Source organism: Punica granatum, chromosome 6 (genome assembly GCF_007655135.1).
Source record: "Punica granatum isolate Tunisia-2019 chromosome 6, ASM765513v2, whole genome shotgun sequence".
Lineage (NCBI taxonomy): Eukaryota > Viridiplantae > Streptophyta > Magnoliopsida > Myrtales > Lythraceae > Punica > Punica granatum.
The window spans coordinates 23277616-23302027 of NC_045132.1; the positions used below are offsets into that span (position 1 = coordinate 23277616).

Consider the following 24412-nt stretch of genomic DNA (forward strand, 5'->3'; position numbering starts at 1 on the left):
GAAAACAAATGGTAGGGGGGGCTAGTGCATTTATTTTCTCTTCCTTCTTTTTGTTTCAATAAACAAGAGCTGGACCCGCCATACATAAAACTAGAACATGTACATATACACATTCTATAGATACATATACATAATTGTAACAAAATTAAATATAAAAAAAAAGCTTATTTAGGCCCACGCGAATATCATTGAGCTTGGCAAGTTTAATTGATGAGTTCAAGCTGATTCCCGGCTCGACCTCCATGAGAGCGAGCCGAATTTGAACTTTTGTCGAGCCGAGCCTGAACCATTTACAAATAATATTATCTCATTTACACCCTAAAACAGATATACCATTTTCCCCTTTGAGAATACGAAGGCTTGTATAGAGACGAGAGTTTTCAAGCAACTCTTCATCATGCATTCAACTGTGCTTAAACTTCAACTGTGGAGTTACGAGGCTCGCACAGCTGCGCATCAGTATTCAACGCTCGGATTCATGGCTGCGAATTCAAGTAACTCTTCATCATGCACACACAAGGCCATGTCCGCCTTGCTCAGGGTCAACCAGACCTCGATCCCCTCCCCATCCGGAGTGTTCATCAGCAAGATAGTGTTCTTGAACTCCGCATTCGCGACACTCGCCCAGGTGGGCTTCCCCCAACCGAAATCCACCGTGTACAGCGGGAACTTGCACCAGCTGCTGCAGTTGTAGAACTTTACCCGTTCATTTGCCAGCAGCACCCCGTAATCTCTTATTGTTTTCAATGTTGCAGGGACCCCGTGTTCCCCTAGAAGTTGTTCGATATACTGCTGCTGGTGCTCTCGGATTCCATTCCGCAGATGAAATACTAATGCTTGAAGCTTCAGCTCAGTCTCTTCCGTTTTCGCTTGGAAGTATGTCACCATGTTCCCCGCAGAGTTGTTTGGCAGTGGCGGACTGACCCGTTTCCGCAAGTTCACCCTTTGTGCCAGGACAATCTGTTTTGGACCTGCCCTGAGGTCGGAGTTCTTCCATGAAGCCGTGGCAGCAGATTTCCATACAAGGGCCGTCACAGCTTCTACAGCAGTGGGCCGTGGGACGTAATCACTGGCGGCTCGGGCCCTAAGGGCGGCAATCCTTGAGGATTGGATGACAAACCGCCCCGTGATGCACTTCGTTCTTGGCATATCCACTGTGGGTAGTGAACTCAAGTAGTCCACTGGCGGGAACATTGACGAGAGACGATACTCAGGAAGGACGATCTCCCTCGACCCCCGAGCTTCTCCCGCCCAGGCATTGATGAAAGTGCTGAGGGTGGCTGCGTCAGTGAGCTTGTGCGAAACGCAAACCCCGATCACGAGCCCTCCGCGCTTGAAGAAGTTTGCCTGCACGAGGAGCAGGGGCGCATCCCGAGCATTCGCGTGATAAATTTGAACCGGAAGAAACCTCTCGAGGACAGTCGTGTCAGGTCGTGTAAGGATGTCGGAGAGGCAGCACCCAACCTCAGCCTCTATGAACTCAGCCCCCTTGTCATTGCATTCGATCAACAAGTTGTTCGTGATCCTCCCTGCAAGTGGGTAGAAGTGGATGAGAGTTTTGGACAAGGAAGACTTCAGCCTCCCGGTCATCTGGTCGCGGTCGCGACAGTCCGCGTAGTAGAGGAGCAGAGGAGTGTAAAGATCCGGGTTGAGCTGATCGAAGAGCGAGAGCTTGAAGCTTCCGAGCTCAGCTGGGGTAGGAGAAGACGGTTTGATGGTTTCTCTCCTGACGATGTGAACTTTCACCTCCATTTCCTTCCCTTGCTTGTCCTCCACAGCGGTCAGTTCAAGAACGGTTTCCCTTAAATAAAAGTGAAGCCGCCTGAAGCCGTGTTAGAAAATATAGCACGGGGACTGTTTTACCGAACATGGGTCCGTCCATATGCACCCACCCTACAATGGTAGCACCATATAATTTGCTCGTAAGTAAAATAGTAATTCTCGAGAAACAAACAAAATAGCTAACTGGACCAATTACATCTCTTACAAAAGCAGAGAGCGGGAGGTGATAGATTAGATGGTCACTGGCCCAGGATGCTTACAAAATGTCAACTTTTTATTTTTGTAATAACAAATAAAAAACAATCAAGGTATAGAGCCTCGGCTCCGACTTGTACACCGAAAATAAAAATCAAGGTATAGGGTCTAAATTGAAAATTAATAAACTACTGAACAATCAAGTGAAATAACATTCCATCCTCTTATGAATTCTGTGCCGAACACCCCGGCAGATTCTCGCAATCGGGGGGTGACCTCTTTCACTTCTGTTTATAGTAGCTGGTTATGGGCTCAGTTTGGTCCTCTTCTTGACAGTTTCGACTCTACTCCGTATTGCGGGAGTTATTCCTCCTCCTTCTGTTGCTGGTTGCGATACCATTTTTTGGAGACTTTCTCTGTCAGGTGAATATACAGTTTCTTCGGCATATGATTTACTTTCTCTGATCCGCTAAGGAAGGTTATTTGGTCATGGCCTGGTCCGCAACGTGTCGGTCAATTCCTCTGGCTTGTTGGTCATCTCATCACTAATGAGTATCGTGTGAAATGTCGTCTTACCTCTACAGCTCTTTGTCATCGGTGTAATGCAACAGGTGAATCTATGCTTCCTGTGCTTTGGGACTGTGTCTATGTTCGAGTAAGCTGGGAGAAGCTCCTTAGCAGCTCGTCTCGCCAGCGCTTCTTGTCCCAGCCCCTCCGGGAATGGTTATTCTGCAATCTACGAGGTCAATCTCAATATCTTAAATTTTGATTCCTTAGACCGGTCGATCATCTTTGGGTTGAGTGTTGGCTTACGTGGAAATAGAGAAATAAGGAAATCTTCCTGGTTTCAATCGACCTTACAATGCAGCATCTCATGTAATCGAGACTTACAAAAGCTTCTCTTTGACGCGCCTCCTTTCTGATGCCTCAGCTCCTTTGCGTTCCTGGCGGTATGTGCAATGGACTAAACCCCCAGCAGGTTTCCTTAAATTAAATACCGATGGAGCATCTCATGGGAATCCAGGTTTGGTGGGAGCGGATGGAATCATCCGTGACAAGAACAGGCATTGGGTTAGTTGTTTCATGATGAGTATTGGCATCACCTTTTCGATGATGGCGGAGCTTCAGGTTATTCTTGCGGGACTCAAACATGCATGGGAGTTGGAATGCAGAAGACTCATTCTTGAGGACTCCTTGGTAGCTCGGAATATCATTATTGGCAGGATGAAATGTTCTCCTTCTTACGAAGGCTGGCGGATGATATTCGTTGTTTGCTTGATCAAGATTGGGAGGTCTCGTTACATCATGTCTTGCCAGAAGAAAACTCAAGTGCCAATTGCCTCACTTGGTGAGTGGTCTCTCTTCCGTTTGGTGTTCATGTTTTAAATTATGTTTCTAATGGCTTAGGTAATTTGTTGCATAGTGGGGGTTGTTATTCCCCGTCTGTGTTTGGTGTAATTTCTTGAAGGGCTTGGCCCCGTTAATTTACCAAAAAAATAATAATAATAATAATAACATTCCAAATAATTTCAAATTTGTAGCACTTTACTCATCCACCAAAATCAACTTAATGAATAAACACTTATTTCTTTAAACATTTAATTTTAAGTTGAAACTAACATATACTATTATCGTAAAATTCGCAGAACACCACAATTCGATGAGTAAAAGTTTATTCCCAGAACAACACAATTCGATGAGGTTCACGCTATTATCGTAAATTGCTGCTGGCAAGTATGCGCAGGTTTGGAGAGGCAAATGAAAGAAGCTTCTGGTCTTGTTCGAATAATTCCATGTCCTCTTCTCGTAGGGTAACCCATGCCTCTATCCCTTCCCCGTCCTTGGTGTCCGTCAACACCAACGTGTTCTTGAAATCCGAACTACAGCTCCAGTCGGGCTTTCCGCACTCGAAATCAGCTTCGTACAGTCCAAGCCTACACCAACTCATGAATACGGATAAGGTGAACCCGTCTTCCTTCACCAACTCCCCTCCCGTCATAGTAGCTATCTAGATCATCGAGAAACTGTCAGGCCCGCAAAGCTTCCGCGTGTAGTAACGGACGTACTCATCCATGCTCTTCCTCATTTTAGCTACCAAGCTAGGAAGGTCTGCCTCGTCTGATATCCTATCCACTCTTGCCATGTAGAACCCAATAAGGTTCCCAACAGAATCTTCCGGCATTGCAGAATCTAGCCGCTTGCGAAGATTCACGGTTTGTGCCAGAACAGAGGGTTTCCATGGTTCTGCATTCGACTCCAACGCTTTAATCTTGCATTTCCATAGCAGAGTGCACACTGCTTCGACCCTTGTTGGCCGAGGAACGACTTCACTGGTAGATTTCACCTTCAAAGTAGCGATCTTCTTGGCATCAAATACGTACCTGACCGTAAGATCGGTTTTAGGAATGTAAATTATCGACTCACTAGTATTCTTCAAGTAAGTGTTAGGAAATATTATAAACATCACCTCCTTGTCCTAAGCTTTAGTTTCAACGCTTCACCAGGCTGAGCCGTAGTCAACATCTTGGTCGGAGGAAAAACAGAAGCAGCGGCAAGATCTGGAGGTTCTACCTCTTCAGGTCCATCACAGGCTGAATGGGCCCATCTCTTAATCAACGTGCTCAGAGTGGCAGCATCAGCCAGCTTGTGCGACGCAGAGATTCCGATGACCAAGCCTGCGCACTCAAACAAGCTCACCTGGACTTGCAGGAGGCTGCCGGTATATGCTTTCAAGGACATAATCCTCGCAGGAAGGAACCGTAACAGAACATCCGGCTCAGGCCGGGCAAGGACGTCTGCGAGGCTAGTGCCAACGCAGACCCAAGCTTCCAGGAACTCTACTCCATTGTCATTGCAGTCGATGCATATGTTGTCCCTGATTCTACTGGCAAAAGGGTAGAAGTGAGTCAGTGATGCGGCAGCAGACGTGGTAATTTTATGTAATTTGGGCGTTTTTATAATTTTTAGGAAATAGTTTATTTTAGAGAATATTTTTATTTTCTTCGTTATAATTTCGTCTTTCCTATTTAAGATGTGCAAGCCCTAGAGCTAAGGACAGTTTTTTTTTTATCATCAATAAAGTTTTGGAGCTACCGTGCTCTTTCGCTCATTCTCGGATTCAATTCGAGTTGGATGTCGATTTCCTAGGAATTCGTAGAATCAATAGGGAATTGAATGTCGTAGTTTCGGTATTTTGCGGAATCAACGGATCTGTGACAATTGTTCACGTGTACGCTGCGTCAGTCAAGGTATTGGAAAGCGACGTCTTCGGCCGTTGGGATACCACGGCATCCAACCCGGTGCCAGTGCCGGTGTAGAAGAGCACAACAGGAATGTAGACCGCAGGTGAGAACTGGTCGAATATCGAGAACCTGAAGGTTTCGAGGTGGTCCAGTGTGGGAGCGGATGGTCGGATAATTTCTTTAGAGATGATTTCTACCTTAATCTCCATGGCTATGGTCCCTCTGTAGCTTCAAACTGGTTGCACAAACTGTAGCAGCAATCGTAATACATATTACAGACTTTTTTGTGTATGTCATTTTCTATCCATCAAATAAAATTTCGTTATGTCTATTTCATGACGGCAAGCTGGTCCCATCCTTTAAGTTTGAAACGATCTTATCTCCGAATTTAAATTTGTTTTAACAAACAGGTTCACATCACTGATGAAATCATCGACGAGCCCAGTGCCAGCACCCACATAAAAAAAAAATGTCCAGACCAATGATAAATTTTGGCAATTTAGTCATCCCAATTTATTGATCGATACATGTGTTCAACCACAACTAGGAAGATGCTGCAAATTGTACTGATTGCGAACAAAAACTGAGTCGACTGATCAACCTCAGTCCACCCAAATTTTAATGATCCCTAATTTCCTTCATCTCGGTCCCCTTTCCTCTGATTTTCAGGTTCAAGAACAAATGTATTGAATTCCAAGAAATGATTTTCTTCGCTATCTACTCGTGTCAGAATACTGCTGACTATGACAGTGATCGATTGTCCGTCCCTTAGATATGCTACAGAATCCATACCATTTTTTGGGTTACATACTGAGTCCAGATTTTATCTTGTTTTTGCATATCTGAATAACTGCAAGCTGTCATGGAGAGAATATTAACAATTTAGCAATCCCAGTACTTGTTTTTAGTTCCCAGTCGGGCAAGTTCCCGAACTTGTAACATCTTAGACCCAAGCATCGGTTTATAAAACGGTGCAAACGTGAACACAGCAAGTCACTTCACCATCGAGCTCTCAACTTGAATGAACCAACAATGAAGGTTGAGGTCGTTTCCACGGAGACCATCTGGACATCTCGTCCAACTCCTGAACAACTCAGGAACTTCAAGCTATCCCTCTTGGACCAACTCGCCACTCCCCTGTTCATTCCCATCGTCCCGTTTTACTCCGTCGAAGATTTCGGGACTGACTGCGGCACAGCCCCCCTCCTCCCCCACACCCCCCCCGGTTCAATACCTGGTCAGCTATAGAAGTCCCTCTGAGACTCTAACGCGGTTCTATCCTCTGGTGGGGACCCTAAGGGGGAACGCCACAGTCGAGTGCGCTGATGCTGGCATCTCCTACAAAGGAGCCTGAGCCAGTGTCGAGCTCTCCAAAATCTTGACAAACCCAGACAGAAGCGCAATGCAAAGGCTTATGCCACTCGATCCTTACAATGTACCAATCACGAGGAACTTCCCATCACAGCGGTTCAGGTCAATGTTTTCGACTGTGGGAGTGTTAGCCATTGGGGCGTGTATCTCACACAAGGTCGCTGATGGAGCAACCCTCTCATCGTGCCTAAACATGTGGTCGGCAATTGAAACGAGCAATGGTCGAGGAGGAATCAGCCTCGCTCCTCATTTGGACTCCACGATGCTCTTCCCACCAATAGACATCAACCTAAAGATGCCCAGAAGAGTTATGGCCGACGAAAAAATGATGACAATGAGGTTCGTGTTTGAAGGCAAAAGGTTGGCTCTTCCGAGATCGCAAGTAGGTGTTCCCAGTAGTACCCGAGTTGAGGCTGTGACAACCCTTCTGCGGAAGTCCGCCATGGTCACAAGTTAGGAGAGATCAGAAAGGTAGAGCTTGTCATCCGTTTTGACCCACGTAGTACACCTAAGGTGGAGAACCGAACCACCCTTGCCTGCTACCACTTTCAGTAACCTCTAGCAACTGGCGATTGTGCCGTGGAGTACGGGTGAAGAAGGCGGCAAAATAGGAGAGTTACATGATCTGGTGGGGCATCTGAGGAGCTCGACCAGAAAGCTCAACGCTGTATATGTAGAAGAGATTCAAGTAGATGCAGGGATCCTAAAGGCAACTAAACCGATGAAACGAATGAGGGGAGTTAACGAGCAGGGGAGACAGATTGGAGTTTTACAGATTTAGCAGCTGGACTACTTTCTCATTCTACAAGACAGATCTGGTTTCGGGAAACCGAACTGGGTTTGCACGACTGACGCGCCTAGCAAGAATGTTGCCATATTAATGGGCACATAGTTGGGTGATGGAGTGGAGGCCTGGGTGACTATGGCCGAACAAGACATTGTCAAGATTGGTATTCACCCCGAAATTTTAGAATTCTCAACAAATTGACAAAATAAGCTCCAAACCTTGCACTGGTAATCGGTATCTCCAACGAAGAGTTTTTGATCATTGTGACCAATATTAATTCATTTAAAAAGCGATAATAGCAAAATTGAACCCATAAACTGAAAGGAAAGACAGAGAAGAAGAGTTGCAATCCATAGATAGAACTTCTCTCTTCGTATCATCGATTAAGCAACATCAGCCCCAACATTCTCCAAGACATTTCAATATATCCAGCACTGAACTAGTTAGCAAAGTCATAATATTGCCACATGCATTTTCAAATAATGCTGATACGAACATTGGTTCATGACACCATGTGTTTTGAAAGCAAAATGGCATCCAAGATTTCCCAAAACACGGATTGATTTCACATGATGTTTTCAATCTGTGAGCAGCTCTTTCCGTAAAAGCCAATATACATTTTTAGTCCCAAGAGCATCGAACCCTTCGAAGCATGCCCATGTATGATCTGATCAATCGCATCTAATCAAAAAAATCAAAGCCCACTTGAAACTACCAGTTTACTAACCTGAAGAGGTTCGAGAAGACAATTTTGGAGCAGGGACAAGCACAGCTTCAGTGCTCGTGGCCTCCTTGGCAGCCTCTTCTTCCAGACGTCTCCATGTAGCTTCGCGTCTTGCTCTGATCTCGTCTTCCGTGGCTTCGTCCTCTTGGAACTTGAGCAAGCATTCCTTGAATAGATCGGGGTCAAGGTCGTAGAAGATCTTCCTCACATTTAAGGTCAAGCTGTGGACAGCTTGGTTCCAGTGGCTTCTGGCATTTTTCTCAAGTGCAGGGAAGATGATCGGGAGTATGACTTTACGGTTCTGTTGGATTAGATTTTCGATGTGGTCATTGTTCCAGAAAAAGAGAGCCCTCTCTGCCACCTAGAAAAGTAATCAGTGATCAACAGAGTGAAATTTATGATACAAGAGCAAGCTCTCATAACGATATTGCACTATCTAGTAGAAAGTAATTACCAGTAAATAAGAAGCCAAAACAGCCTCAACTCTATTACCCGTTGCATAAAGTCTTAGTAATCTACTACATTCAACTTTCCCTATTTACATAGCTTGAAGATGAACCAGCTAGCAATGTAGTCCAGAAATCTAGATGTTGATGCTTAGATATCCCAGAAACAAAAAAATTGATGCTTAGAGGTCCCACCATTAAAAGTCCACGATAATCGCCATTTACTATTGAACCGGTCATTACAAACTATTAACCACGACAAGCATAGACAAATGAAATATATGCATCACTTGAATTGGACAAAGAAGTGACTTGAACCGAAACCCCCAATTAGAGATGGAACTCCAGAACCTAAGGAGCTCAATATAGGACATAGCAGTGAACTCCCCGGAAATGACAAGAAAAGAAATACAAACCTGAGATAGAAATTTCAGAAAAAAATAAGAATGGCCAACTGTTTCAAGTTAACATAATTAAGGGACTGGGAGAAATCTGATGAACAAGTTTCTGCCTTAATAAGTAGAAGAATTGCCTTTAACCATGTGCCAACAGAGGTACAAATTACAAGCTCAAGTGCTTGGCAAAAACCAATATCAACATCAGAAACTAAAAGTATAATTTTCACCAATGTTTACTTCCACCAACAGTGAAAAAAATACATAACACAAATCAATTAAATGAGTACAAGCATCTTCAAGAAGATGACAGATAGTTACACAACTTATGCTCAGAAGTCAATAGTTCATTCAAGTCCTAATAGCATCGTAAAAGTAAGTTGTGCCCATCTTAGATGATTGAAGAATGCAGGATGTTGAGGGACTCATGATAGAAATGCTCCAGGCGAAAAACAATATAGCACGGGATCAAACTGGGTAATAGATCATGCCTGCAAAGAATTTGGTCTGTCTTTATCTGAAGTAAATATGCGTAGACAAAATCAAATCATCGTTCGTATTACCATCTCAACACTGTAACAGGCCTACGATCAGAAGTCAATATTTCTTTCATCCCGCGAGCACTAAAAAGGCATTTTATTGCACAAAAAGTCTGGGGTATGAAATAGAAAATCCAGATAAAGAGAATGATGCTATTAACTATCGAAAGAATAAAAGAGGACCTATCAAAAAAAAGAAGATGATATTGTTCTTTCCTGGAACATAGACTAGTTCATCTGGGAGCTGGATCACATAAAGGAAAATTTCAATCAAGATCCAGATCACAACGTAAACAAATGAAATGCTGCAGCATAAATATTACCTGAAAATGCGAGCTGCTCAAACAACGCGCAATTTGGCGAAATAACGGCACCATGCAGCGTTGGAACTCTGGAGGCTGAGTGGCTTCCAATACTTCCTCCAATTCGCCTAAGAACATCACTTCCTTAGAACTATTCGTGACAGGCCAATACTTCAGAAAGCCCCTGATGACAGTATCAGCAAGCTTGCAATCTTTCTCCACGAACTGTGTGATGCAATATGATAATTGCAGGTGGTACATAGCCAAGCACTTGGGCTTGTGCAAAGGAATCAAAGCTCTGACTAGGAACAGCTTATGCTCTTCCTTCAAAGGCAGAGCAAACCCATTAATAATACTGCCCAGGATCTCAAGAAGTTCAGCAATCCCATTGTGCTTCTCGGTCTCAAAGATGAAACGGTAGAAAATGTTGTTTATGGATTTTCGAATGAATGGGCGGTGCACCATAAATTTGCCGTAGATACGGTGGAGAATTGTCTTCAAATAATCCCTTTCTCGGTGATCTTCTGAGTCAAATAAGTCCAGCAATTTGAGGATAAAAGAGTGGTCAATGTACTTCTTGGCAAGTTTAGCATCGGTTTCAGAGGATGCAACAAACCTTAAGAAGAACTCGTAAACAAGTTGCAAGTGCGGCCATGCAGGATCCATGGAGGGCTCCTCTTCTTCCAAGTCAAAAGCTTCTACAATTTTGTTTTCACGTGGCTGAGGGGTGAGTGCCCGAAATAAATTTGCTGACACCATCTTTATAACCTCTTGCATTACGGTTTCTGTGAACTTTCCGTTAACAGAAGTCACATAGTCCACTAGCTCAGACAAAGTCTGTCTCTTAATCTCCTTCTCCCTGAGGTTCTTTGTTGGGTCAGTGAAGTCAAACACAACACAGCACAAGCTCAGCTTCCTGATGAATAAGTTCTGCTTTTCAGAGTTTGGCACGTCTTTGAACCCAGGCAATGCTTCATAAGAAGAAGACACCAAATTGCCATTAAACTTCGAGTTAGCTCCTCTTGGAACTTTGCCTCCCTGAATAGCTCCCTTATCAGGAGCATGAGTATTAGATGAACTCAAGGAGAGGCTAAAGCTCCCCGAGCCACTGACTCCTAATTCACCACTTCTCGAATTGATAGACGATTCAAAGTATGGATTAGAGTTTTTGCCATGGTCTCGACTGTCACCCGACTTTGAAGATTTACGAGGAAGCTTGCTGAGTATCTGCTTGATCATACTTCATATAATTTTAGGACCTTCCACCTCCCTAAAGCTGCAACACTAAATTCCCCGATATCCCACAAGAACCAATATGCACCATTCCGATTCCATCAGGGAGCCGTCTTCTCCTGACCCAGTTTAAGAAAACCCAACCCAAAACGAAGTGAAATGACCTGAAGCCAGAGAGCAGCTCAATGCGAGGTTTGCTGCATCGAACTAAACCGCAGTTGTGCAAGAAGTAGTCAGAAGAGCAAGCCCTAAAATCACCAGTCCTGATCAGCTTCCAGAAACCCTTGAACAGATTTATGTCACGCCTCCATAAATCGAAGCTCAAAGGTCCCAACTTTCGACCCGACTGCAGAAAATCACGGAAGCCAAAAGCTACTCAAATGAGAAAATGCCCACTAACTTCCGATTCAAATCAACAAAAAACAGAAAAACAAGACACAGATTGACGAGTAAACACCGCATCCTAAAGAACAGCTGGAATCAGTACAACCCAACAGACAGAACATAGTAAAACCGAAGCTTTGCCTCCTCGAGCCACATGCAAGCTCAGAGAAGCGCTGAAGTGAAGTGGGGAGAACAAAGAGGGAAAACCCAGATGAGGAAAAGGACAGGGAGTGCGTCACTTACAGAGGAAAGACTCAAAACTTTGCTCAGAACTCTTCTGTCAGATCCTCGTTGTCGAGAAATTGCTGATGCTGTTGCTGTTGTTGTTGCTCGTGAAGGCTGCAGGAGGAGGAAGTAGAGGTTTTTTGAGGAAAACAATGTTATGTCGGGTGATTCAATCAGTGAAAAATTCTCCCCTTTGCATCCTCGAAAGCCATGGCCGATGCCCGCCTGGTCCTGCACAATTCTGCTTTTTGGGCAAATTATTATTATTTTTTATTAATTCCTTTTTTTCCTTTTTTCTTTGCTATATGTTATTTTATTTTTGGCAATTTAAATTTCAAAATTGTCAAGTCAAAAACGATAAACCGACGGAGAGGAAAGCCATCGGCTATATTTTATTGACGCCCATCGCAGTTGTCTTGAAATTGTTTGACTCTGATTTCTTCAGTTGTAATAATTTCTTTCTTTTTTAACAAAATAGTAATCTTTTATTTAATATAATGATTTTAAATTTACTTTTTTTTTATAAAAAAAACTTCTCATTTTTCGGTCCTTCCTCGCGTGTTCAAAAGCAATCCGATTTCCGCGAATTTCCAGTCTGACTTATTCAACCAAAAAAGAAAATTTACTTTGACTTAAAATCTGGGATTCCATCTTGAGAGGTATTATTGTGCAATTATCACCACAAAAAATGATGGATTCCCGGGGGGGGGGGAAGGACTACAAAATTTTCTTTTCCAAATGCTTCTGTGAAACGTAATCACTCTACAAAATGTGGTTATTTTATTTTATGTAGCAAGTCAATTCCAATCCGTTTTCGTTCATTATATGATCATTAATAAGTGCAATTCACATATCTCTCCTCATCCTATCGGTTGTTAGGTGGAACCTTTCACTGATGAAACATTAGCAAGACGGAGAGCGCATGTGGGTTGAAATTTAACCATCAAACGGGAATTTGTGTATCCCGACATAAGTATGTCAACATATATGCAAAAGGCTAGTAACAAGAGAAAATGCCGTGAATCTCGACTTGAAGTGGGCTATGTTCAATTATAAAGATTCATCTGTACGTAACATCTGATTTGAATCAGTAACGTACGCGGTTCAAGAACTATCGAGACTTTTGACATTTTATTTTCCGCGACTTTGGGCCGGGGCTCTAGTGATCAAGGGCTGGCTGGCCTCGATAGGTGTCCATTCTCTTCGTCCATTGCCTTGTTGATTAAGTGGAATTTGAAGAATATTTCATTCAACAGAAAGAGCAAAAGGTGCCTTTTGTTAGGGAGGATTCCTTGGATTGCTTTGGCCGATTGTTCTCCATCATCCATCTTCGGCTTTGCCCCGTCCAATGGGTAAACCTGCATATATAGCTTCGGATGCTTCACTTCTTGCATAAGTTTCTCCTTCTTCGAAGGTTTTGCCCGTCAAAGGGGGTAAGCGGCATAGATTCTCTCCCCTCGGTACCTTTGTTCGGAAGTTCCACCGGCATGCCGTAAAAAGAAGTTGTCTCGCTTGATATACGAGTACTAACTTGATTATAATTCGTCCGTATCGGTCATTCAGTGATACGGATTACATCGAGTCTATATAGTTTTAGCTCAGTTTCTTCTCCCTTAAGTCAGGTGTATTAAGGACAAGAACTTCTCTGGCAAGTGCTAGCTGGAACAATTACTCCCATGTAAGATGTCATTCTTCAATAAAAAGAAAAATGTAATTCATTGATGTTGCACCATTTGCAATGTATAGACCCAAAAATTTCTGCAAAAATTTCCTCCAAACTATTCACGGATACCTTAAATTACCATATTTTGTACTCTCTTTTAATATAAAGGAAAAAATTATCATCATATCAGAAAAAAAAAAATTATACATTCATATTCTTATCGTCGATTTAGATCATTCACATCATATAAAAGATTGGAATAACTTCCAAATTTGGATGCATTTTTCCTTTTTGATAAGCTAGACTAACCCAGATATGCTACAGCTATGAGACATCTAATCTAACAATAACAATGTTAATTCTCCATAATTCTTGCTTCCACTTAATGTGAAACAATGACTTAGAAGGCATACATACAAACTGCAGCACCATAGACACAAATATATTCACGGCTACATCATATTTTAGAGATCTTTTTAAAATTCTCGCGAACCATCATACTAAATATGAAAACTTGTGATGCCCAAGGAATATGGAATCAGCAAATTCAGCATTACTTGGTTGACACTCCTCACCACCCCTAAGAATTAATCAAATTATCATAAAATAGAAAATATTCCGCACGTGGGAGCCGGAAACAACCCCTTAGCCTCAAAAGCGGTCGGATCTCCTCCAGATGAGCCCGAATCCGAATACAGAGGACAACACCAGATGTGGTGGGGCCCCCATAGGATATCCTAATTTACAAATATGCCCCGCATCTTCTCTTACCTTTTCGGATAAGCCGCACAACCAGATTGATGCGTGTAATTAATTGCTGATGAGCATTTAGCAGCTAATCACCTTCCTAATCTAACCTATGCCGACTCACTCACCCAACTTTGGAAAATGCATTAACCCCACAGATATTAAGATCCCAAGGTTATCATCCAATGCTATTTCTTAATTTTTTTTTTTAGATCGAGCTGAAAAATTATTAACTCAGTACTGAAAATGTACTTCAACCGAATTATATTTCTCAATAATGGATATGTTTTAAACAAGTCATTCATTTTTATCCCCGATTTACAAATCAATTTTCCTTTTATATTCTCTCATTACTTCGCAAGGAGGAGAGAGGAAACTTTATTTGATTGTTATAAATCAAAATCCATAATTACAAATAACCGAGTGATCAACAATCATTGAAAATGTTGTGATTCTTTTGTCAGGGACACCTTTTGTTTTTTTTTCCATGCTGTCTATGCGCAATATCTCATTGAAATTGAACAATGGAAGTAAATAAATGTCATAGACTAGATGTATTGGCAACAATAGGATCCTTATTTCTGTTTGACAGTTAAATAAAGACAGCTGCTACAAACAAGGGGGAAGTGTCTGGGTTCCCATTGGTTTGCTCTGTCCAATAAAAGTCAATAACGTCTAATTTCGTTACCCCGACATGAACTTGATTTTTCTAAAACTTTCAAGTTCTACAAGTTTCCTTCCCATATTAACAAAATCACCATCACCACATGTCGCCTTTTAACTACATCTATATTAACTGAAATATATGATAATGCTCGGAATTTTCCCATACACACTTCCATTGAATTGAATCCCGAGCTTTACGCTGCAAATTCCATAAATTACATACCTCCACATGGTAAATTATGATAAAAATATCATCGCCACAGTAAAATCATACAGATTGGCAACCCATTTCAGATTTAAAGCCGCTTTCGTCCATCTTGAGGAGTTTAAATGTTAATGACAACACTAATCACCATCAAATAAAAAAAAAAGATTAAAATAAAACAAAAGGATAAAACAGCAACAATTATGGGAACCGGGTACGGGTTTTACCCGAGAGAGAGGCAATCCCACCCCGGAATGGGAATACGATTCCGTCTCCCGCCACATCTTACGCCTAAGAAAACTGTAACCCTTAAGCGAGCGACCGACACGTGTCGCCCGACAACCCCTAAAATTAAACAATTCATTCATCACCGTTTTTCTCTCTCTACCCCCAGCCCCTTCCCCTCACTGTCTCTGTCTCTCTCTCTCTACGGCACAAACACAGAGGGTTTCCTTTTGTTTCCGAATTTTCTCTCGACTCCTCGGCCCCTCTCTTCCTCGATCGGCAGACGGACGCTGTCTTCTCTCTCTCTCTCTCTCTCTCTGTCTATCTACGGATTGAATCCTCGTACCAGGAGGCGCCCGCACGGGATCTCTCTATCAGAAGGAGAAATCATCGCCCTTTAAGCTGCTCCGTCCGGGTTGATTTTTTTGTCGGAGGAAGGGAGGTGGGTGTTGTCTTTTTTCATTTTTTTGGTTTTCCCTTTGTCGGGGGAGGATTCGGCTTGGAAGGGGAGCTTGTCGATCGGGTTTGGCCGGTGGAGATTAGGGTTTCCCGTTCCCTAGATTTGATTGTCCAATTCTTTTATGCGTTTCATTCTTTTGGGATTTTGTAGCACCTGTGAATCCCTAGCTATGGTCCAGCTGGGAGAGAAATTGGAGGAAATTCGTTGATTTGTCCATCTCTATATGTGGGGGGGCAGTGGCACCATTTCCAGCAGTTATTAGGTTTTCCCATTTCCACAAGAAAACTCCGTGAGATTTTTGGTGCGTTGTTTTTGTTTGCCATCCGAAATTGAGGGTTTCCTTGTTCTATATTCCTACACAAATCCGCCAAAAAAAAAAACAAAGAAATTTCTTTTATTTTCTTTTTATGCTGATTCCCCTTTTTTCTTGTTCATTTCATTCGAAAAGCCAGGCCCAAAAAAAAGGAGAAAATAGAAAAGAGAAATCTTAGAGCCTGTAGAATTGTCTATACATCATGGCCTTGAATTTTTCTCATAGACCGGTCTTTCCCGCTGCTGGATGCGGTCTCGAGGGCAGTTCGGAGGACAGGTTCTGTAATCATTTGCTCTCTGATGGGGATGTCAAGGATTGTTTTGATTATGGGAGAGATATGTGCAAGAGTGGGGGCTGCTCCCAGGAGTCGATTTCGAATGACATTCTTGATCTTTTGCCATCCGATCCATTCGGAATGGAGATAAGCACTACTTTTACGGCCATCACCGGGTGGCTTGAAGACTTGGAGATGGATTATGGTGGTTATGGGTGCGACATGGTTGGGGAAAACAACGAAGATTATCAGTTATTTGCAGGCTTGAATTTTCTATGGAACAATGCAATGAAGTTCCAGACTTTTCCAGGGCCCATCGGGTTCGACAGCAAATCTAGTCTCGCTGGTGGGATTGGCGGGTATTATGGAGCTGCCAGGGGGTCCTGCGATTTCGGTTTGGGACAGAGGAATGAACTTTGTGGGCGCCCTCGCACCGATGATGGAAGGGTTAAATCTGCCTGTTTGGGGTTTGAGTCAGCTCAGGCTGGTGGATTTGGATCAACGGGTGGCGTCGAGGTCTCTTTCAATGACGGGGAAATCGGGTTGGGCCAACAGATGAAGGAAGTTGGAAATGCATCTTGTTCAACGGGGATCCAGTCATTGGGAGGGTACGATATCTGCTCAGCCGAGAGTCATGGAAGCTTTGTTACTGAGAGAACTCAAACTTCAAGTTGTCAAAAGAGTTCCGTTGGAACTTGTTCCAATGGAAATGGAATGCCTCATGCAGCTCTGAATTTTGCTTTTAGCTATCTGGGTGTGCGGGATCTTTTATCTGTGGAGGGGGTTTGTAGATCCCTACGTGCAGTAGTACAGAGTGACACCCTTTTGTGGAGGAATATCCATATAGGCCAGCCGCTGAATGAAAAGATCACCGATGACATTCTTTTGAAGCTGACAAATAGGGCTCAAGGTCACTTGCAATGTTTGAGCCTCATAGAATGCACTCGAATCACAGATGATGGCTTGAAGCATGTTCTTCTAAGTAATCCGAGGATATCTAAGGTATGTAATCAGTCATACAAACCCAATTACGTTCATTTGTACATTTGTAGTAACAATGACGCTTGTCTGACACGGTCTTCACATTGTAATTTTACACTATGTTTTTGGCATTGCTCAATTTCTCTTGAAACCTTATTTTGCCTGATTATATGGTATTGATTTAGATTCTGTGTTCTTTTTTATGCGATGGTAACTTAGTTTCTTTTCCATGATATTAAGCATTCTCTTTTGAATTGACCGGCTATTTTTCTGTTTCTTTTCACAGTTGTGTGTTCCTGGATGTACAAGGTTGAGTATCAGTGGCATCATTGAGACGTTGAAAATGTCCAAGTCCATGGGCACTTTGAGGGTGAAGCACTTAAGGATTGGGGGCCTTTATGGTGTTACCCTGGAACATTTTGAAGAGCTGAAGCAATTGTTGGGCATGGACAGTGATGGGCCTCCAAATGTCCATAAGCCTCACTTTTACAACAGAGGCAACCTGTACTTGTCTTGCGATGATGACCGTACAATCGATATTGAGATGTGTCCAAGATGCCAAAAGATGAGGTTGGTGTACGATTGCCCCGCCGAGGTTTGTCAAGGGAAGAAGCATGGCGCCGCTCAAGTGTGCAGGGCATGCACGCTCTGTATAGTGAGGTGCGTCCAGTGTGGTCGGTGTATTAATGATGGCGAGTACGAGGAAACCTTCTGCTTGGAGGTGTTATGTTCAGACTGTTCATTGGAGCAACGACTGAAGTGCCAACAAATGCAAGTTGAGGAGGGCGACTCTTCAAACTCTCCCATTATGAATGAGCCTCAAGATGGTGTGTCCCATAGTGGCTAATTGGCCACACGGTGCACGGTTCTTTTATTTCTTTGTGGAGCAAGGTGGAAAAACCAATGGCTGTTTCGATCTCTAAAAAGGTAATAGATTGGGAAAACTAGGAAATGTGTTATTCCTTGTGATATCTAGTTTTCTTGTGGTCGGATAGTGCCTAGAGAATGTCTGTTTGTGGTGAGGGGGAAAAAAAGGATTTTGAATCGCAGAGATTGGGGAATCACTTGCTGCCATTATTGGTTGCGTCTCCGACTACAGTCTTGGGCTGTTCAGTAGAGGAGAAACTTGGATCTGTTACGATTATTCTGTGCAAAAGACAGGGTACCTGGTCCGGTTCTGCTGGAGGAAGGCCTGCTCTGTAAGAGGAAGGAGAGTCGCAGGGTCAGCTCCATGTGGGGAGAATGCTGCTCGGCACCGCATCACTGAGGCTCCTGATTATGTTATACCCTTTCTATGTATCTTTCTGATATGTACGTATTGATCTGTCTTTCGAGCGGTTGCTCTTGAATGTTGTTGTTGCATGGGATAATGATGATACTATGAACGGGATTCGACTCATTCAGAGTGTTATGTATTATACTGTATTGCAAGCACAGCTGTTGTCTTCGACATAACAAAAGTATGCTGTAATTGTGTTTTTGCTCCTCTGCCAAATTACAACAAACAAATGTCCAGCAGTAGGATTTTATGGGCTGCGTGTTCCAATTGAGCTCTTGTATTCTAGGACTCATTCAATGTCGGGCTAGCCGAATTGGATCGGGCCTCTACTCACTAAATTTTTTCCTTACGCCTCGCCCCGCAATTGTTATTTCACATAGGCCCAGGCTATTTGCTCAGCATAGTGGTTTTTTACCATTGACGTCAAATGGACTGGATCATCCTCTTAGGCCACATTTCAGCACGGATGAATTGGAACCAACGACGTAGAATAGACTAGGCATTTCAACTTATTTGCAGAACTTCCATCTCACTATACTTCGATTCTTTCGTACCAATCCTGACATTACAAAAAGAACTCAAAAGAACGATGCTCTCGTAATAATCGTAATATGGGAATGTCGTAAGATGTATCTGATCAGAGAAAGAACTCCATAAAATCAATTCCATCTAGCCATGGACTGATGGCAAGGTTCGCTTGCTTTTCTAATTAGGAAACACAACAGCTGATTCTTCAGAGCAATTAATGTGCAACAGTGACCTGAGCAAACAGGTCCGTGAGACGAAACTTTCGAGGCTGTGAAATGAAAAAGTTTCGAGGACCCAGTGTGGACAGGGACAAGGGAATTTGTACTATCATCATCAACATAATGCAAGTTCCTTTATATGGAGCCATGGTTAGGAAAACAGAAGTGCTCCATAGAACTGGGAATGGAAAGATCCCATCAGATCCCTTTATCTAAAAGCAATGCAGCAACTTTCCGGGTGTCCACAGTACGCAGTGTACCGATCATTCCCTCATGTCATATAATTGCTACCGGGGGATCGCTGATCCTTGCGGTCGTTCAAGTTCATACGAATGCGACCGATCCCAGAGAATTCGTTTTCTTCCCAGGGACTGTTTCGCGCTTTGGGCTTAGTGGGTATTTTCTATACTTAGACCAAACAAACATTTGATGGGCTGTTGTTGTTTTCCGGTACTCAAGCTCTTGTGGGCTATGAGTTAAGGTCTTCATGGAACAGAAAAACCTAATGGACCCCGTCTTCATATGGCTTGCATGTGCCTACGTGATCTCAAAGTGCTCATACGGCCCCACCGGCTAATGCCCAAGTACTGACATGCTTCGATTCCAGGAGGGGCTACAAACATTAACCTCGTAGTCGGCTCCACAGGAAAATGGGACGAGTTCTTGATCGATTGGTAGTTTAAGTTTATTGTCTGCTGATCAGAAGAATTGAATCCTAGATGTTTCCGCTTTCGGTCGATATATATTTGGTTGTGCACCCTCTTGGATATATAACTTGGATCTGGGCATATAATTCAACGTTTAGTACCCCATTAGACAATGAACTCTACGGCTCTATTTCGAGTATTTTTATCCGGTTAATGTATTACATCGATACACGTACAATATTCAATATGTACCCTCGTGGGAACTTCTACTACACTTGGGTTAACGCGGGCTCATTCATCCAGTAGTGACAAGGCGACCCCACGAACCGTAGCATTTCCGGTATCCTCACTAGTGCGTACAATAGCCAATGACCGTATTGGAATTCATATATAGCTATCAAATCACGATATATGTACGGAAGTCGCGGATTGTGTGTGACGCCAATGGAAGAATATGACACAGAATGACAAAAAAGAAACCCGAATGAAATCGCATATACCAAATGTTTGGTATGCCAATGCACTCGATAGCCTTTCCGTTTGTTCGTGCCAAACATGCACGATACCATTCGAAAAAGGGTTTAAATCAGGGATTTTGGCAAAGCAATTAAAAACCCAATGGATTCCAGCTCATGATATGAATCTTCAAAAGGGCTGTTGGATTGGATTAGACATGGAGATGGCACCAAAAGAAAATGGTGGTGGAACGAAATGGTCCTCTTCTCTTCCTCTTCCTCTGTGCATTCATATGCTTTCTTTCCCCTTCTGCTTCTTCTTCTTCATTTCTCTGAAATCTCTTGTCAGTCGGTCGACTCTGCAGAAACCACACAGCACGAGAGAGAGAGAGAGAGAGAGAGAGACCAAATGTCGACACAATGGACTCATCCATAGCTCCATCTTGTTAACATTTTGACGATGACATCTTTAATGATAATGACAATATTAATGATTAATCGAATTGTCATTACGACACGTGCTGATTTCTCAATTTCCTCGAGCCACCAGAATCTTATTTTATGTCAAATCCCATCTCAAACTGTACAAAGTGACAATGCTGCCTTTGGTTGGTGAGAATTAATATGATAATTTATCATTAGTCTGCTCAGGTCATCCATGCATCTCTAAAGTTGCTCCAAGAGCGGTGACTTCCATAGCTCAGCGCAGTGAAAAGCTCGTAAAAGATTTCGGTGAATCATGTAGTTTTATATATAATTATATGTGAGACGCACATGATAGACAATGCCTCGACGTATCGTAACCCCTACTGTTGACGCAATGCAGTCCCTCACAGTCCCTACAATGGAATTAGAAAAAGGAGATCTTAATTCAGGCTAAACGTAACTAATTAAAATAATTTGGGTCTCCAAGTCGAGGCCAAAATGAATTGTTCTGCAACTATAATATAATATAAACAAACAAAAAAAGACAGTGAGGTGTGAAATATAATAGTGCTGAAAAGAAGGAAATATTCAAAAGGTTTGTACAGAACTATAAGAAAAAGGGGTATCTTTTTTGGATAATTAAAGTGAAAAAGTGTTCCCCTCGCTTTTATTCACAAAGCTCCAAATTTCATTATGCAGGTGGAGCTACTTTATTTGGACCAAACCAAAGTTCCTTTCTTTTTTCTCTTATTATATATTACATAATTATTATTTAATTTTTCCCTTCCCTAATTAGACATAATTTCAATGCATACATAAGTACCTTCTTATCCTCTTTCATCCTCACTTTTAAGTTCTAACAAGTCATTATTGTCATGTTCAACATTTCCCCGAATCTCAAATGCTGAGAAAATATTTTTAATTAATCACAAAGCCATCTTTAAATACACATATCAACTGACTAGACATTAAAATCCTCAGAAAGTACGAACGTATTAATTTTACTATCGTAGCTGTTAAAAGTATAATATGCCCTGTGAGTCGCAGCATATATTTCATAGTACAACACGATAACTTCATCTTATCAAATATATAACGTACCGCAAAGAGTGGACATACAACCACCAACTTGACCTTCTCATTCCACTGTTGATTAACTTCATCCAATTCGAGGTGGAACATACCACAAACTTGCTCCTCGCACTAGGAATCTCTCCTTTCACGATAATGGACACGAACCTCGTGACGTCGCTCGAACCAGAGGATGACCTCCCACGCTCAAGGTTGATTTTGCCATGAAATATGACACCTCTGTCCCCCCACCCCCATGTGCTAATTACTAAAAGGTAGGAACGCATTGATTCAAAACAAGTGTAATGATGTGCGGACACAACTTTCGGCCCTTCTTTTAATGGATTCATCCACGCCCAGACAATCCCTATTTAATTTCCCTCTCTAATCAGATTCCACGAGGTGTCCACGCCTCCACAGTGCGCCGGCTTTCTGCCTTCCACGAGCCGACGCCTTTGCCCCCACGTGTTCCCAGTCCTAGAGTTCTTTGTTCGACGTACGAATCTACTGTCGTCTCGTCGTATCTTCTATCGAAAATACTCGTAATCAAATAAATACGGTTATATCCACTAACGAAATGATTAGTTTAAGTGATTCAACGTTTATTTTCTTTAAAGTCTCACATGTGATCTCGACTCTTGTAAATGAATAAATTTTTAATTTTTAATAAATACAATTAATGTATCTAAATTTCCTACTCACTATATATAATATTTAAAACAAAATTTAAAATATGGAAAAAAATATAAAAACAACAAAGATTATTAATTAAAAATATTTAATAAATGCAATTAAATGTACATAAATCTCTTACAAAATACAATTAAGAGAAAATTTTTGTTGTAATTTCTTAATTATATATATGTGATAAATGTATATAAACAATTAACTTAATTTGACATTATAAAAATTGAGCCCGACTTATAGAAATTGATATAAAAATTTCGATATTTTTACAAAAATTAACGGTGCGTTTGGTTTCAGAGTTAAAGTAACTTTGATTTTGATTGTGGAAAATGACAAATGTTGTGTAGTGTGTTGAGTTAAAGTTAAAGATAAAATTTTTGTGATTTTAACCCTGAAAACAAACGGGTCATATTAAACATATATTTAATTTATCATAAAAACTAAACATATATATGTACGAGCATATTGAAAGTAATATTTAACATGTTAAAAATAAGAATTATGAATCATAGAAATGATTATCGTTTAACAAATTCTAAAATAATAAGAAATATATAAATATCGAGTTAATATATATAATATATATAATGTCTTATTATATAGAACAATAACAATCCTTACCCACAAAGGAAGATTATATAAATTGAAAAAATGATATTATATAGAATAATAACAATCTTTATCTAGAAGGAAGATTTCATAAATTTGAAAATAACATAAAATAATAAAAATATATAAAAATATATAATACAAAATTAAAATATGAAAGAAATTAAATAAATTTACAAGACATAATAAGAATGTTAATTATAAAATTATAATTGAACTATTCAAAAGTATTCACGCAACTCTATTAAAAATTATTTTTGAAAATTGATGGTTGAGAACTTTCATTTTTAACAAACAACAACAACAACAACAACAACAATAATAATAATAATAAGTAAATTAATATCTTAAACTGTGATAATTATTATTCGTACAAGATATAAATATATGAACACTAACTCGTGCAACGCAAGGGATTGAATACTAGTATTTCATATTATTTGCTTCAAAAGGTGGTGCCTACTTGGAAATACTGCTTACTGATAAGGTATATGTGGTTGCACTCGTATAACAATCAGAAGACACCTTAAACCAGTACGGAAGTCCCTCATGACATTACCTTGCGATTCGCAATGAGTAGTGGAAAGACAGTTGATCGGGATGGCAGGCCAAGTTTTGGACATATAGTTTCCTATCAAATGAAGGCATTTTCATTTCAAGAGTGTACCTTAAAACATTCTTACACTCACTAATGGGATTGGTTCAAGTGATTTGTCATTTCTTCCCTTTTAGTAAGGTTTCAGATCGCGTCTTGTGAACGAAGAAAATCCATGATTATAAAAATGTTACCCTTAATAAATCGACTATATTTAAATTTGGATTAATCGGGATAATCGGGTTTTTAGATACCAGATAGTACGGACCCAAAATTAAAATACTTACACTCTGATAAAGAATTACTTTCCCTTATTTCACCCTCCAATTTAGCTTTTCCTTTTTTTTGGTGGATTTCTATTTAGTTTCTTTTTCGGTGTACATCTGGTATTTAGAAGTCCAATGAACGAATATATATATATATATATATATATAGAACTAGTCGTGGAGCTGGGGCATTGCACGGAATAGTAAACCATTCCGAAAAGAAATTATAATTAAGAATTAAAAAAAAATTCCTTCGAGATTCCAACGTAAAACAATAATAAAATAGCAAACAATCTTCTTCATGTTTAGTGGGAGATGAACTTCATTTCTGAGAGCTTGCGTATAAGAATAACCTTTCGAGAGATGAAAATCACATCACCAATCTTGAGAATGAATATGAGGGAAAAAAAAAGAGCAAAAATTAGAGAAAAAATAAAAATGAAAAATTACAATAATAAGGAGAGAAAAAATC

At 41.2% G+C, this 24412-nt stretch overlaps 5 protein-coding genes and 1 pseudogene across 6 annotated transcripts; 3 read left to right on the top strand and 3 right to left on the bottom strand.

The window, feature by feature from the left end:
* Positions 1-1908, bottom strand: LOC116210890 (BAHD acyltransferase At5g47980-like). The gene has a single exon (XM_031545012.1). The coding sequence runs from the start codon at positions 1750-1752 to the stop codon at positions 457-459; it is 1296 nt and encodes a 431-aa protein (XP_031400872.1). The 5' UTR covers positions 1753-1908; the 3' UTR covers positions 1-456.
* Positions 1909-1937: 29 nt separating this feature from the next.
* On the top strand, positions 1938-3552 carry LOC116210891. Its single transcript, XM_031545013.1, has 3 exons — positions 1938-2400; positions 2589-2720; positions 2909-3552. Exons 2-3 carry the CDS (start codon positions 2597-2599, stop codon positions 3361-3363), a joined length of 579 nt encoding a protein of 192 aa, XP_031400873.1. The 5' UTR covers positions 1938-2400; positions 2589-2596; the 3' UTR covers positions 3364-3552.
* Positions 3553-3624: 72 nt separating this feature from the next.
* LOC116212274 lies at positions 3625-5454 on the bottom strand (annotated as a pseudogene).
* A 797-nt stretch (positions 5455-6251) lies between these two features.
* Positions 6252-7047, top strand: LOC116212275 (salutaridinol 7-O-acetyltransferase-like). Its single transcript, XM_031546837.1, has 2 exons — positions 6252-6456; positions 6611-7047. Exons 1-2 carry the CDS (start codon positions 6252-6254, stop codon positions 7045-7047), a joined length of 642 nt encoding a protein of 213 aa, XP_031402697.1.
* A 683-nt stretch (positions 7048-7730) lies between these two features.
* On the bottom strand, positions 7731-11877 carry LOC116210889 (serine/threonine protein phosphatase 2A 57 kDa regulatory subunit B' theta isoform-like). Of its 2 annotated transcripts, none has more exons than XM_031545011.1 (3): positions 11644-11877; positions 9805-11388; positions 7731-8462 (listed from the first exon to the last, which is right to left on the bottom strand). In XM_031545011.1, the coding sequence occupies exons 2-3, from the start codon at positions 11020-11022 to the stop codon at positions 8100-8102; spliced, it is 1581 nt and encodes a 526-aa protein (XP_031400871.1). In that variant the 5' UTR covers positions 11023-11388; positions 11644-11877; the 3' UTR covers positions 7731-8099. The 2 variants fall into 2 exon arrangements, with proteins under 2 accessions (XP_031400871.1, XP_031400869.1); XM_031545009.1 differs by having other exon boundaries at positions 9805-11362; positions 11644-11874.
* A 3403-nt stretch (positions 11878-15280) lies between these two features.
* LOC116210999 (F-box protein SKIP14) lies at positions 15281-18619 on the top strand. The gene is made up of 2 exons (XM_031545179.1): positions 15281-17180; positions 17446-18619. Exons 1-2 carry the CDS (start codon positions 16107-16109, stop codon positions 18004-18006), a joined length of 1635 nt encoding a protein of 544 aa, XP_031401039.1. The 5' UTR covers positions 15281-16106; the 3' UTR covers positions 18007-18619.
* Positions 18620-24412: the final 5793 nt, after the last annotated feature.